Below are 15,897 nucleotides of genomic sequence, written 5' to 3'. Positions count from 1 at the left end.
GACTCAATAGTTTCAGTATTTGAAGCAAATACCATTCAATTGACTTATAAATTATTTGAATCAAAATTTTTTGATAAAAAATTATATGATTCAAAATTTATTTGATCAAAAATTATTTGATTCAAAATTTATTTGATCAAAATTTATTTGATCAAAAATTATTTGACTTAAAATTTATTTGATCAAAAATTATTTGATTCAAAATTTATTTGATCAACAATTATATGATAATAGACAAATAGTCGTTTATTTGAATGAACCAAATTTTTTTCCAGTGTATAATAAACAAATCATTTAGATACAATAGATATATTCTACACATCTTTTTTTTTCTTTATAATATTTTGAAACATTCGATTATTAAAATATTTAATGTGAAACAGTTTTTTTTTTAAATACACATTGCATTTTTTGAAATTACTTTACAGTATTCTTTTCAAATATATATTATTTATATTTATTTCTTTTAAATAAATAGATCGTCTCTTATTGTCTATGAAATATTGACTGAAATGATAATTTTTCAGAGGATTTGCGAATGTCGAATGTTAAAAGAAAAGGATAGATACTTTAGTTGTTTTTTTTAATTAAATTTTTTCTTTAAATAACAATTTTTTTTATTTATATAAATAGCGTTTTTTATTTTGCAATTCGATGCGGGTCGCATTATTCGTTTCTGAAATCGATCCTTTTTTTTTCTTTTTTTTTTTAACAAGACTCACGCCAATCCAGTTAAAATCGTCTGCATGTGCTCACAGATATGCATATATTGTTTTTTTTTCTTTTTTTTGTATTAATTTTATATTATTTGTAACAGTTAATCGAAAATTTTCTTCATCGATGAAATTTGAACTTGAAAATTTGAGAGTGATGGACTTTCTTGAATTTAACAAGATTTTTAGAATTCAGTTTGTGGTCTTTTCGCTAACCAGGTCACGATTTCAGGTATTTCGTGAACACGTTGTTTTAATGAGCGAAGGGCCGGATAATTCTCTAGGGCGTTGCTTCCAAAAATTTGCTCAAAATTTTCCAATGCTACTGCGAATACAAAATCTGCCCATGTTGTCTATAAAATAGATAATTATTAATTAAATATAAATCAAAAACTTGACAAAAAGTAAATATTAATCAATAATATAATAATATTTTAAAAGAAAAATTTAGATGAGTTTAGTAATTAAAGAATTTTATTCGTACATTTGAGCCAACAGCGTAGCCACCATTTTCAGCAATTGTTTGTTCGAATTTATTCAAATAAAATGGAATGGTTTCCTTCATTAGCTTTATTTTTTTATCTTCTTTTTTAAACATATCTTCTTCTGTTCTGTATTGAAATAATTCTGAAAGTAAAATTACATGAATGCTATTAATGAGTACTTATAAATTTGAGTAAATTATGTTACTTTGGCATAAAGTTGCTCATTAATTTAAAGTAAACATTTTTACTGTTTTAAATTTAGAGAGTATTTATAAAATTAGTAAAGAAAGATTTATATGAATAAAGTTAGAAAATAAATTTATATTGCTGGTTTTTGAATTCTTTTAAGTAATAAAAATAATATGAAAAGTGAATGTTTATGGGGGTGGAATATAAAAAGAAGAGAAAAAAATATTTTTTGTCCTACCTGCACGGAAAGTATGTCATTTCGGGCACTTAAGGCGGGCGCAAAGTAACACATTACGCCCGGGAGTGGGAGAAGCGGGCTGAAAAGTATTTTGCGCCCGCTTGTTAATTATTTGATTTTCTTCATTAAAATGCGACATTTTCGACTTTCTTTTTATGTTGACTATAAAACTGCAAACATTTTCAACTTGTTTTATTTTGTCTATAAAAATTTGCAATTTTTTTTTATTTTCTCTAAAAAAAATAATGAGATATTTGGTTTTGTTCCCATTTCGTTTATCAAAATTGTCAATTTTAAAAGTTCCTGTTTCAGTTTTGTTTAATTATTAATTACTACGTTCTAAATAAATACTATGTTTCCAGAATACATTGTTTTTTATTTCTATTTTAAAACTTCTATCATTAGAGACTTCATTCAATATAATGTTTATATAAAGCTTAATTTTTAACTACTATGAGAGTTTAATCGTGCGTGCCCTCAATGCCATACTTTCCATGCAGTTAGGACAAAAAATTATGTTCGCATCATGGGCGCAAAGGTGATTACGACTTTGGCGAAATTTCGGGACCTCGGGGACACTTTCGCTCCCTCGGCTTCGCCTCGGGCGCGAAATTGTGTCCCCTCGGTCCCTTCATTTCGCCATCGTCGCAATCACCTATTTTGCGCCCTTGTTACGAAAATAACTATTCTCATATACATACCATGTTTAAGATCCCCGAGGGTGTCAACAAGAACATCGCATAACATAGCTTCCCACTCGTCTTTTCCATTAAGACCATGTTTACGTGCCAAATAACGGGCAACGGCATTGCTTTGAGCTATCAATTTTCCGTCAATTTGTAATACTGGTAGCATTCCATAAGGCATTGCTAAATTCAATTCGGAATTAAAATTATCAAATCAAAATTCGCTCGTTTTTGAAGAAAAAAAAAGATATTTTTAGTAATTATAACATTTATTACTATAATAATTGTAATATTTGGATTTTTTCAAAATATGTTAGTTTTGAATTTTATTCTATTGAAAAAAGTGGTTTTAAATGAAAACAAATCGTACGCATTCCATAAGGAATTACTAAATTCAATTTGGAATTAAAATTATCGAATTAAATAAATAAAAAAAAATATGAATAATTCATAAGAGAAATCAAGGTTGCCACAGGTCAGGGAATTCAGGAAAAAGTCAGAAAAAGTAGAAATGGTCTGGGAAATCAGGGAAAAGTCAGAGATTTTTATCAAAGTACTGGAGAAAATTAAATTTGCAGGATTTATAATTAGTTTTATTTTATTTTTTAATACATATTTAATTAATTATTAAAAATCATATGGATTTATAGTCTAGAACAATTTTAGTTAAAAACACTAAAAAAAATTGTATTTTAGAGGAGTTATAAATGTTTGCAAAAATTCAATTTTGTTCAAAAATTCAAAAAAAAAAAATTAGTTAAAATTTCAATCATTTTTAAAAATAATAAAATTCTTCTTCAAAATTAAATTATTTTATATAAATAATAAACATTTCACAGAAATTCAACTATTTACAAATTTTTTATAAATTTTTTCGTAATAATCCAAATATTTTCATAAATAATAAATTTTTTTTTTACAAAGATTCAATTATTTTCATGAATAATAAAAGTCATCATAGAATTTTAATTATTTTTAATAAAATTTCAGATAAAAAATTTAAAATAATTGATGATTGTTCATTTACTTCTTTCGAAGAATTTTAATAAAAATTATTTAAATTAATTACATTTTTCGAAGAATTTACTTAAAATTGTAGGTATTAAAAAAAATAATTGAAATCCTGTGAAGAATTTTATTATTTAGGAAAATAATTGAATTCTTTTGAGATTTTATTAAAATTTTTGTAAATAATTTAATTTTCTTTTTTAAATTTTATACAAAATTTAAATTATTATAAAACATAAAGAAAGCGATTACTCAGAGTCGAAGACTCGGAGTGATCGATATCTTCATGTTTTATAATAATATTCTTAAAAGTTATTGAATTTCAAAAGGTTTAAATTTAATAAATTTATTTAAATAAATTAAAACGTTTTTAAAAAACAATATTACAAATATTTTAATATATTTTTTACTTCTATCATAAATACAGGATGGCCACATGTCATTAAAGTCAGTAAAGTCAGGGAAATGTTAGGAAAACAAAATTTTTGTCAGTAAAGTCAGGGAAATGTCAGGGAAACTAATTTTTTGTCAGTAAAGTCAGGGAAATGTCAGGAAAAAAATTTTTGCCAGGGAAATTAAAAAAAATTGAGACTTTTTTCGACTTATTTTCAAAAATTGCGACTTGTCCGACTTTTCTTCCAAACATTGCAACAAAATACAACAATTTTTAGTTAAAAAGTGCAATTTTTTTATTCTTATAATGCGAAAAATAACTATAAACAAATCTTTCAAAAATTGTTTTTGAATCATTTTTCAAATATATCTATAATACAATTTTATTTGAATAGTTGAAATTTTGTAAAATTTAATTGAAAATAATTGAAATATCAAAAATTTTGATGAAAAATCATGTTTAAAATTTTTAATTAAAATTCATCAAAAAATTAATTAGTTTTTTTAAATTATACAAAAATTCTTTTAAGAAATTCAATTATTTTCGAAAAATTACATTAAAATATTTTTAAAAACTAATTATTAGAATTGTTTTATAAAAAAAAATTGAATTTTTGTATTTAAATAATTGAATTCTAGAAGAACTTTTAGAAAATTATTTAAATTAATTGAATCCGAGATGAAGTTTAATATTTAATTTTTTTTTCAATATTTTAGTAGTTATTTTGAATTAGTAGTTATTTCATTGTTTTGAAGTTATTTATAAATGAAAACAGATCATACGCACTTCTTTTATTTTCCGGCCAACGTTCTTTTGGAATTCGTTCATCGATATAATCGATGCCAGCGTAGGCGAATATATAACGAATATGTTCCGCCCTTCCTCTTGCATTGAAATATATTAATTTGTACTGTGGTTGCTCTTCTGACATTCTACCCTCCCTGGAAAAATGAAAACAAATTTTTAATTATTTTTCCGTCGACCAAATTGAAAAAATTTCAATGTTTATTTTATTATGTATTTTTTGCAAACATATTGTAATTTTCATTTATATTTCGAATATTAATTGAAGTGTATAATGGTTTCTTTTTTTTTTCTCAAAAAAATTCCTGCGATATCTCCGCAGAATTTATATTTTCCGCAACGTAAAATATTATTCATCCAACACTTCTTTATACTAGGTGTCCCACTTTTGAGTCTTAGCATTGAAGAGTACAAGAGACTTGGAAAATTCTTTACCCGAGTAGTTATCTTCAGTGAAGCTATAAACGAACATCAATGTCTTTTAGGACCAAGTTGTTGAAGGAGCTTTAAATTATTCGATAAATTATGAAATGCGCTTCTTTTTTAGAAAAAGAAAACACACAGATTTTTTTAACGTTGGAAAAATTTTATGTTTTATAATTAAAAAAGCGACTTTAAATTTCTTTTTTTTTTTTTTTGCTCTTTTTGTTATTTTTATAAATGTGTATGCGTGTAAAATTTTCAGTCGCCATTTGAATTTTAAGTGTTGCCTGATTAAAATTTTTCTTTTGCCACTGACATGACTTTCTCTTGACACTAAATATAGAACATTTTATTTTATTTACGTTTAAAATAAAATTTTTTTTAAGGGTAGAAAACCGATTTGCATGAGAAATTTTAACATTTATTTTTAAATATTCTAATTTTTTTTTATTTTATTTTTTTCAGACTGTTTGAAGAACAGGAAAAAGAGGATGGTTGGAAAATTGAACGACGTTTCAAAATGTGAATTGGAATATGTGATGAGAATTCCTGAATCGGTGAGTGAATTTTTTTAATAGCATTTTTGTATTTTTAATTTAAAGCAACTTTTTCAGGGTTGCCACAGGTCAGGGAATTTAGGGAAAAGTCAGGGATTTTTGTTAAAAGTAATGGAAAAATTAAATTTTTAGAATTCGTAAGAAAATTCTGAATTTCGGTGTCTGTTTTTTTTTGTTTACAAAATTCCAAGCAAACATTAAATTATTTTTATAAATAATAAAAATTTCACAGAAATTCAACTATTTACAAAGTTTTTATAAAGTTCTTCGCAATAATTTAATTATTTTCATAAAACACAAAAGATTTCAAAGAGATTCAATTATTTTTCATAAATAATAAAAATCATAGAATTTCAATAATTTTTAATATAATTTTAACTGAATTCCTCGAAAAATGTAATTATTCTTAAAATTTTATTAAAATTCGTCGAAAAAAATTCAATTACATATTTAAAAATTTGTTGATAAATTAAATTAATTAACTAATTAAATTTCAGAATTCAATTTTAAGAAACATTCAATTATTTAATAAAATATTTATTTTTGTATTTAAATAATTGAATTCCCGTAGAATATTCTAATAAAAATTGATTTAAAAATGAATTTCAGTTAAAATTTTACATAATAATTGAACATTAAAAGCAGTATAGCTTAAATTTTTTAGAAATAATTGAATTTTGAAAAAGTTTAATTGAATTTATTAAAAAAATTATTTCAAGTTTTTATTGCTTAAATATTTAATTGAATAATTTCCGAATAATCGAAATTTCACGTAAAATTGAATTGTAATTTGTAATTTGAAAATTCTCTAGGAACTTTTGAAAAAATTCTATTATTTTCTTAAATAACAATATTGACCACAAGAATTCAAATTATTTTAAAAGTAATAAAATTCATCGCGGAAATTCAATTATTTTTAATACAATTTTAATTGAATTCTTCGAAAATTGTAATTATTCTTAAAAATTTTATTAAAATTTATCGAAAGTATTCAATTATTTTCGAAAAGTAAGAAAATTCTTCGTAGAATTTCAATTATTTTCAGGAATTTTTTTTTAATTCACGTCAAATTTTTTAATTATCTTTATAAATAGCAAAATTCTTCACAAAAATTCCAATTATTTTCAAAAATTTTATTAATGTTCTTGACAAAATTTCAATTATTTTCAAAAATATTTCTCAATTCAAGGATTTTAAATTTTTTAAAAAATAAAAAGTAACATTGTTGTCCGAATGTGTCGTTTTTATTAATAATTTAAATATTTACTATTTTAATAAAATTTTACAAATAAATTCAATTATTTAAAAAAAATTTTGTAATATTTACGCAAACATTCAATTATTTTCATAAATAATAAAAATTCCACTGGAAATTCAATTATTTGAAAAAGAATTGCTCTAAATTGTTGAAAAAATTCTTTATAAGAATTGAATTATAAAAAAAAACATTCAATTATTCAATTTCTATTTATTGTTTTTTTAAATAATATAATTCTCATAGAATTTTCTACAAAAAATTGATTTAAAAGTAAATTTCAGTTAAAATTTTAGATAATATTTGAATATTAAAAGCAATATAACGTGAATTTTGAGAAATAATTGAATTATGAAATTAATTTTTTTGAAAAAGTTAAAATTGAATATTTTTTATATTATTTTAAGTTTTTATTTTCTAATATTTAGGGGAACATAGTCTAGGTCGGCCACCTTTTTGACTTTTGTTTATAACTTTTTTTTAAAAATGAATTTGGACAATTGAAGTATATGGTTGGAAAGTCCTGTTTAATAGGAACATTTTTTCTGTACAAAGTAAATTGACAGGTTTAAAAATGAAAAAGTTATAAAGATTTAAAAAAAAAAAAATTTGTAGTCCAGGTTGGCCATTACAGTCAAGGTCGGCCATGTTTAAAATTCAAAGGGCATTAATCGTTAAAAAATAAAATAACATGTTTGGAGTTACGGAAAATTGATTCTTTATTGTTTACAGTTTGTAACTTAATGAAATAACAAAATAATAACAATAAACAATATAAAAAAATAAATATAAATAAAAAAAAGTTTTGAACTAAAATATTAATAAAATTAAATAAAAATATTAATAAGATGATCAATTATATTATGAGTTATACAGAATTGCAGTTTTTGCAAATGAAGTAGCTCGTCCTCAACTTTGCGCATTTTAAACACATAGTGGCCGACCTTGACAGTAAGTAACATTACCGAATTGTTGTAACCATAAAGAAATACGTTTCGGGATTCGATTTTTACTTTGTTTTCCTTTCAACCATGAGTCCCACAAATTTTCTGCATACTTGCCTTGAGGATTCAATTTGTTTTTTATCTTTTATTAATGGTTTTTCACATTATGCACAAAACTTTTTTTGAGCTTTTTTTGTACCGACGTCACAGAAAACACAATTTTCGATTTTCCGAAAATGTAATTGAACAAAAAGTTAGGTTTCACTAAGACAAGCTTCGACAAAAATGCGCGTAGGTGGCGCTAGTGAACTTGACAAAAAAACGCGAGTGGCCTACCTAGACAGTAGGCCAACCTTGACTACATTCCCCTATTTAATTGAAGAATTTACGAATAAACAATTGGATTTGAAAATTGTCAAATAACTTTTTCGAAAAGTATTAAGAATAATCGATTAACAGAAGAATTTTAGTTAAAAATTCTTAAAAATAATAATTGAATTGATAATGATTTTATCACTCGGTCGTCTTTAATTATTGTATTAAAACATGAAGAAATCAATTTAATCAATATTTATCAGAAAATTATACGAGAATTCAATTATTTATTTATTTTACAATCAATTAAATAAAAAAATAAATAATATTGATGAATTTATCGATCACTCCGAGTCATTCACTCCGAGTCATTCTGAATGACTCGGAGTGATCGATAAATTCATCAATATTATTAAATGCCACCGAGTGATAAATTCAAATCAATATTAAAAAAATAAATAATTTATTGAATAATTGAATGTTTTTTAAAATAGAATTCTCATAAAGAATTTTATCATTAAACTTTTAAATAATTGAATTATTTTGACGAATTTTAATAAAAATTTTATGAATAATTACATTTTTCGAGGAATTCGATTAAAATTGAATTAAAAATAATTGAAATTCTGCTATGAGTTATTATTATTTCTGAAAATAATTGAATTAAAAAAAAAAAAAAAAAAATTATAATTTACGAAAATAATTGAATCTCTGTAAAAACTTGTATAGTTTATATAAAAATAATGAAATTATTAGGAAGAAATTTCTAACAAATTTGAAAATAATTGAATTCTTTGTAAATAATTGAATTCCTGTGATATTTTTATTATTTATGAAAATAATTAAATGTTTTCGTAGAATTTTACGCAGAAATGCTTTTAATGTTCAATTATTATCTAAAATTTTAACTGAAATCCATTTTTTAATCAATATTTATCAAAAAATTCTACGAAAATTAAATTATTTATTTTTTATTTTACAATCAATTAAATACAAAAATAAATAATTTATTGAATAAGTAATTGAATTTTTCTTAAAATATAATTCTGATAAACAATTTTATCAATAAATTTTTAAATCATTAAATTCTTTCGACGAATTTTTGAAAAGGTTTAAATTCGAAATTTTTGAAAATCTTAATTCCTATGGAAAAATAATAATGATTTAATATTTATTTTAAATAAAACTATTGATGTTTTCGAAAAATTTACCAATTAGAGAAATTCGTAAATAAATATAATAGAACATTTTATTTGAGTATGTAATTATTTTTATATAGTGAATCAGAATATTCTTTAGGGTCAGGAAGAAAGTCAAAAGTTTGTCTGGAAATCAGGGAAAAGTCAGGGGGAAAAATTATTTTTTTGTGGCAACCCTGCTTTTTTTTTGCTTAAAATCGATCCGAGGTTTGAAATTTAAATGGATTTTTTTGCCTTAAAACGAAGCGTTTAACAATAATAGAAAAATAATTTTCTAGTCTCATTGAACTGGGACAACATTTCCAATTTGATTATTGCGTAACAGATTGTACTGAAAGGCAATTTGAGATTATATATATATTTTGAGGGTAATGATCAGCTTGCATGTTCTGGTGGTGCGTTCATTCAGCTTATCAGAATTTCTCGATCGAATTCGTTCAGCTAGATAAGCGTGAACGTTTCAAATGGTGATGTTGCAATACCATCCTAAGTCGTAATTTTGAATTCCTCTTAAATTTATGGCCTAATAATTATTCCAAAGAGAGTAGAAAGAGAAAGAGAGTGAGAGAGAGGGAACACTCTGCGCTGTAAATAAACCAACGTCCCCATAGTGATTTAATTAAGTAAAAGTGATGTCGTGAGCAAATTCATTAAGAACTTCTAATCGATGTATTATTGCAAACGTTTTGTTTGTCTTAATCATTTAACATGAAGGTGAAAATTGCATCACACATTCACAGTTAATTATACATTCAGAATATAATTATAAATTTTATTTTCCACTATGGTCCTTTTGGCCTTAATTAAATTCACTTTTGGAATAAAGTTATAATTCTAATTTCTAATCGTTTGAAATAATATCATTTTTCAGGGTTGCCACAGGTCAGGGAAATCAGAGAATTCAGGGAAAAGTAAGGGAAAGTAGAATTGGTTAGGGTTTATTAAAAGTAGTGGAAAAAATTAAATTTTTTGAATTCATAAGAAAATTCTTATAATTTTTGTATTTTCTTGTTTGCCTCATAAACTATAAAATTACTAAGAAACCTTCAATTTTTTCTATTTCTGACAATAATTTCTAATTAAATAACTCCATTTATAAATCGATGAACTTCAAAAGGTATTAATTTGAAGTTTTATAAAACTTCAATTTTGAATGAATTTAATTAGAAATTTTAAAGAACTTAAAATTTTTGAAAAAATGTAATAATTTAAAATTCTTCTGAAATTAGTTACATTTTTTAACACGTGTACTTCATTAATTATTAAAAATAATGGAAGAATTTTAGTTAAAAACACTAAAAAAAAATTGAATTTTGGAAAAGTTATACAAATGAATGCAGAAATTTAATTATTTTCAAAAGTAATAAAATACTTTGTAAAAATTCAATTATGCCAAAAAATTTCAAAAAATTCTTGTCAAAATTTCAATTATCTTTATAAATAATAAAAATTTTCTCAAATTTAATTATTTTTAAAAAAATTTTATAAATTTCCAGAAAAAATTTCAATTATTTTCACAAAATTTTCCTCAATTCGATGATTTTCAATATCTACTATTTTAATAAAAATTTTGCAAAAGAAATTTAAAACAAATTTTGATAAAAATTATACGAAAACATTTCATTATTTTTCATAAATAATAAAAATATCACAGGAATTCAATTATTGTCAAATTTGTTAGAAATTTCTTTGTAATAATTTCATTGTTTTCATAAACTATAAAGTTTTTTTTACAGAGATTCAATTATTTTCGTAAATTATAATTTTTTTTGAAATTCAATTATTTCTATAAATAATAAAACTCATAGCAGAATTTCAATTATTTTTAATTCAATTTTAATCAAATTCCTCGAAAAAAAGTAATTATTCTTAAAAATTTTATTAAAAATCGTCGAAAGAATTCAATTATTTAAAAGTTTAATGATAAAATTCTTTGTGAGAATTTAATTTTAAGAAACATTGAATTATTCAATAAATTATTTATTTTTGTATTTAATTGATTGTAAAATAAATAAATAATTGAATTCTCGTAGAATTTTCTAATAAATATTAATTAAAAAATGGATTTCAGTAAACAAATGGATTTGAAAATTATTAAAAAACTTTTTCAAAAATTATTAAAAATAATTGATTTAAAGAAAACTTTTAGTTAAAAATTCTAAAAAATAATAATTGAATTGATGAAAATAATTTTGAAGAAGTTATAGAGTTTATATTTAAATAATTGAATTCTCGTATAGAACTTTTTAATAAAAATTGATTTAAAAATTAATTTCAGTTAAAGTTTTAGATAATAAATGAATTTTGGAGAATTCACTAATAATTTTTAGAAATAATTGAATTTTGTGAAGGTTTCATATTAAATTCTTTAAAAATCTGATTTTTTCATACTTTTAATTAAAAATTCTTAGGAACTAATTTTTTTCAATCAACTTAATTGAAAATTTTTAAAATTATTTTAAGTTTTTATTTTTTAATTTATATTTAATTGAAGAATTTCCGAATAATCGAAATTTCACGTAAAATTAAATTGTAAACAAGAGGATTTGAACATTCTGAAAAAAGTTTTTCAAAAATTGTGATAAATAATTGATTTAAAGAAGAATTTTATTTTTAAAATTGTAGAAAAGAATAATTGAATTGAAAGTAAAATAATTTTGAAGGAACTACAGTATTCTTATAATATAAAATAATGATTTTATTATTCGGTCATCTTTTATTATTATAAAACATGAAGTTTCTTCAAGTTTTGCAATAATATTTTTATCAGTTATTGAATTTTAAAAAGGTTTGAATTTGAATGTTTTAAAGAATATTAATTCCTGTGGAAAAATAATAATTAAATATTTATTTAAAAAAGAAGTTATTGTTGTTTTCGAATAATTTTACAATTAGTGAAATTCGTAAATAAATGTAATGAAACATTTTTGTTGAGTATCTAATCAGGGAAAAGTCAGGGAAATAAAATTGTTGATTTTTGCAATCAGTTTCTTTTTGCAAGTTTGAAAAATTTTTCCTTTCAATTATAAGTTTAATACAGAAACTGATGGGCCAAGAATTGAAGAAAATAGAGTCGATATCGAGAATGCAATACTTGCAAAGGTATAGAGAAAGTCATTTTATCGACTTTATGTCGAGATTCAGTAGCTTTGGCCCTGCTTGGTCGGTCTTTAGAAGCTTACTCGCGTCATAAAACTCGACATGTGCGACCGTGTGGTGCAAATTTCAAACATTAATCGGGACTTGGTTGGAGTAAGTCTTGTGCCATCCAAACATAAAGAAGACAGTTTTTTGAAAAGATATATATATATATTTTTTTTTAAAGAAACGAGAATTTTTTTTCTGAATAACATTATACGTACCCATGTCATCTAGAAATATATATATATTTTATATAGAATTCACTTGAGAGATTATATTTGTGTTAGGGAGGAAAAATGTAATATGTGAAAAGTTAAGGCAGCATGATAGAGCTTAGAGAGAAAATATAGAGAGAAAAAAAGATACTCTGTTATACGATAAGAAAAACTGAATATGCAAAATTCGTTGAGCAACTACATCCAACGACTTTAAATGCTACTCTTCTTTTGGTTTGAAAAAAAGTTGTTGAATAAGCAGCTTTTTAAAAAAATTAGTTATTTTTAAAGATATTTTCCATTTTGAAATGAACGGAGAAAAACTCATGTTTTTAATTAAAAAACTTTAGAAAAATTTTTTTAATTGAATATACAATATGCATTCAACATAATAATAAAGTTTTAAAATACGTAGTGTATGAAAATTATTTTTTCGGTTGTTTCATATCCTCTGGATATTAAATTTTTTTTTTATTACATCCGAATGTCGCACAGAATACAAATTTCTGGTAGATAAAAATTGTTCGCTAATAAAGGGGAAACATTTAAAAAACTATTTTATGAATATTATAATAATAAATATAATAGAATTTCAATATCTAATCTTTTAATTTTCAATTTTCAAGAATTTTATTGTTGGAAGTTAATAGATTACACTTCGAAAAGAAAAATGATAACAATAAAGAAGAAGATGAATAAATAACGCAAAAAAAAAAATAAATAAATATAATATTATGTTTATTATAATATTATATAATTTATAAAATATTTATAAAAAACACAGTGTATAGCTATTTCTAAAAAGTATCGTATATTTAGGTACCTGTATCTAATTAACTTCACGGTACTAACCACCAAAAGCAAAGATAATAAAAAAGCTTCTACTGAAACAAATAAAAGAGACTAGAGTGCACATTTAACTAGAAACAAGTTTTACTGATCCTCATAAAATTTGTAACGTTTTTTTTTTTTTTTTTTTGGGTTTAATTTATATTTTCAAATTTATTAACTTTTTCATTGTGTTCGGAAAACTGTTCTTTTTTTTTATTTTTCTAAAACTTTGCTATATAATTTTCAGTAAGCATTGTTCTATTTGACAAAAAAGGGATAAAATTACATTGTTTTATCTTGAAAGAAACGATAAAATTTTACTTTTTCTTGTTAAAAATAGAACAAGGTCTTTTTAGAGAGATTTAGAATATTGGATTTTTTAATCTTTGGAATATTTTCAATCTCTTCTTATTTTTTACTATTTAATCCGCATTATTCCATTAGTAAAAAATTACTAATTCAAATTTAGAGAGTAAAATACAAATTATTTATAGAAAACACAGTGATAAAAATGTTTATAAAATTTTATCATAACTAGAAATGATAATAAAGAACTTCCTTAAAAATTATTAAAAATAATATTGAATTTGAGAAGAATTTTCAACTAAAATTCTTCTAATTAAAATTATAAATAAAAATAATTATTTTCTAGAATTTTTAGCTTATATTTTTCAATTATTTAAATTATTCAATTATCAAATAAAATTTTTAACATAAAAATTCTTCTCTATCAATTATTTTTTATATTTTTTTTTGGAAAGGTTCTTTGAGAATTCAATTATTCAAAGAAAAAAGGAAAATTCACCTGATATTAAAATAATTCTGAAATGCAATATTATCCCAAAGTTCTGAACGTTTGAATGATAGAAATTTATTTATTTCTTCTGTAAAATTAAATTTTTGTTACATAGTAATTTTGCGTCACTGTCAAAAAAATTATTCGTAAAGTTCCTAAATGAAAAATAAAAATTTTTGATTATTATTGTAATGAGTAATTTTTGTAAATATTTTTAATAAAAAAATATTTCGTTCATTTAAATGTTTAAAAACTTAAGGATCACTTAAGGATTACGAAATTTTACGAAAACTAAAGGTTTTAAGTTTGAAATTTTTTGAAAATATTAATTTTTGTGGAAAAATACAAATATAATTAAATCAATGGAAGATATTCACAAATTAATGTATTGGAAACATTTTTGTGTGTATAACTTTATTAAATTTTATTTTTAAAAAACTGAATTCTTGCGATAAATTTCATAAAAATTTTTTTAAATAATCTATTTCTTTCAAAAAATGTAATGAAAATTGTATTTTAAATAATTGAATTTCTGTCAAAATTTTATTAATTTAATTTATGAAAATAATTTGAGTTTTTGCAAAGAATTTTATTAAAATTGTTTTTATAAATAATTGAATTCTTTTCTGAGATTTTATTAAAATAGTAGATATTAAAAAAAATTGAATTCCTGAAAATAATAATTTTCCTATTGTTACGAAGAATGTCATTAAAATTTTTGAAAATAATTAAATTCTTTCAAGAAATTTAATTAAAATTGTATTTAAAATAATCATTGAATTCTAATAAACAAATTATTTCAAATTTTTTTAGAAGAATTTAATTCCTGTAAAGAAATTTATTATTTATAAAAAATAAGTGAATGCTTGCAACGAATTTTATTAAAATTGTTTTAAATGATTGAATTTTTTTGAAAAGTTTTGTAATAAGAATTTTTAAAACAATTAAATTTTTTTGAAGAAAATAATAAATTGTAATTGTATTGAAAATAAATGAATTCTTGTAAACAAATTTTACCAAAAGTTTAAAAAATAATTTAATTCTTTCAAAAAATTTTAAGAAATTTTTTAAGAATAATTGCATTTTTCGAGGAACTCGATTAAAATTGTATTAAAAATAATTGAATATCTTCGATTAGTTTTATTATTTATGAAAATAATTGAATTATTGCGAAGAAATATGTAAAAAATTTGTAAATAATTGAATTCCTGGGACGAATTAGTTTTTTTTTTAATAAGTAACTGAATTCTTGCGCAGAATTTTACAAAAAATATTTTTAAATAATTGATTATTTTTGAAAAAAAATTAATTAATATTGTGTTTTAAGAAATTGGATTCCTGTGAAAATTTTATTATTTTTGAAAATAATTGAATGTTTTCAAAGAATTTAATTAAACTTTTTTGAAAGAATTGAATTCCTGTGAAGAAGTGTTGATTAAGAATTTTGAAAATAATTAAATACTTTTGAGGAAAATAATAATTATTGTATTGAAAATAAATTAATTCTTATATAAACAAATGTTATCAAATTTTTTTTAATAAATAATTGAATTCTTTTGTAAGATTTCATTGAAACAGTAGATATTGAAAATAATTGAAAAAAATGTTTTTCGTTTAAAAATAATATCGAATTGTGACTTTTGGTTTTGACTATTTTGACTATTAAAGACCCTAAAAACTCTCAAGTGAATTTCAATAATTTCT

General features: G+C 21.9%; 1 protein-coding gene across 1 annotated transcript in view; it reads right to left on the bottom strand.

The window, feature by feature from the left end:
* Window positions 1-247: 247 nt before the first annotated feature.
* The window catches only part of LOC122505623 (glutathione S-transferase-like), a 29,322-nt gene continuing 13,672 nt past the window's right edge, over window positions 248-15,897 (bottom strand). The window contains exons 2-5 of the mRNA XM_043617406.1: window positions 4,500-4,654; window positions 2,327-2,494; window positions 1,198-1,340; window positions 248-1,066 (exon numbers count right to left, since the gene is read on the bottom strand). Of these exons, the coding sequence (XP_043473341.1) occupies window positions 899-1,066; window positions 1,198-1,340; window positions 2,327-2,494; window positions 4,500-4,644 (624 nt within the window). The 5' untranslated portion in view covers window positions 4,645-4,654 and the 3' untranslated portion in view covers window positions 248-898. The remainder of the gene's footprint in view (window positions 1,067-1,197; window positions 1,341-2,326; window positions 2,495-4,499; window positions 4,655-15,897) is intronic.

The sequence above is a fragment of the Leptopilina heterotoma genome, unplaced genomic scaffold (assembly GCF_015476425.1).
Source record: "Leptopilina heterotoma isolate Lh14 unplaced genomic scaffold, ASM1547642v1 Lhet_0, whole genome shotgun sequence".
In the NCBI taxonomy this organism is placed as follows: Eukaryota; Metazoa; Arthropoda; class Insecta; order Hymenoptera; family Figitidae; genus Leptopilina; species Leptopilina heterotoma.
The sequence above is the reverse complement of the archived record's forward strand: the minus strand, read 5'-3'. Positions and strand labels throughout refer to the sequence as shown.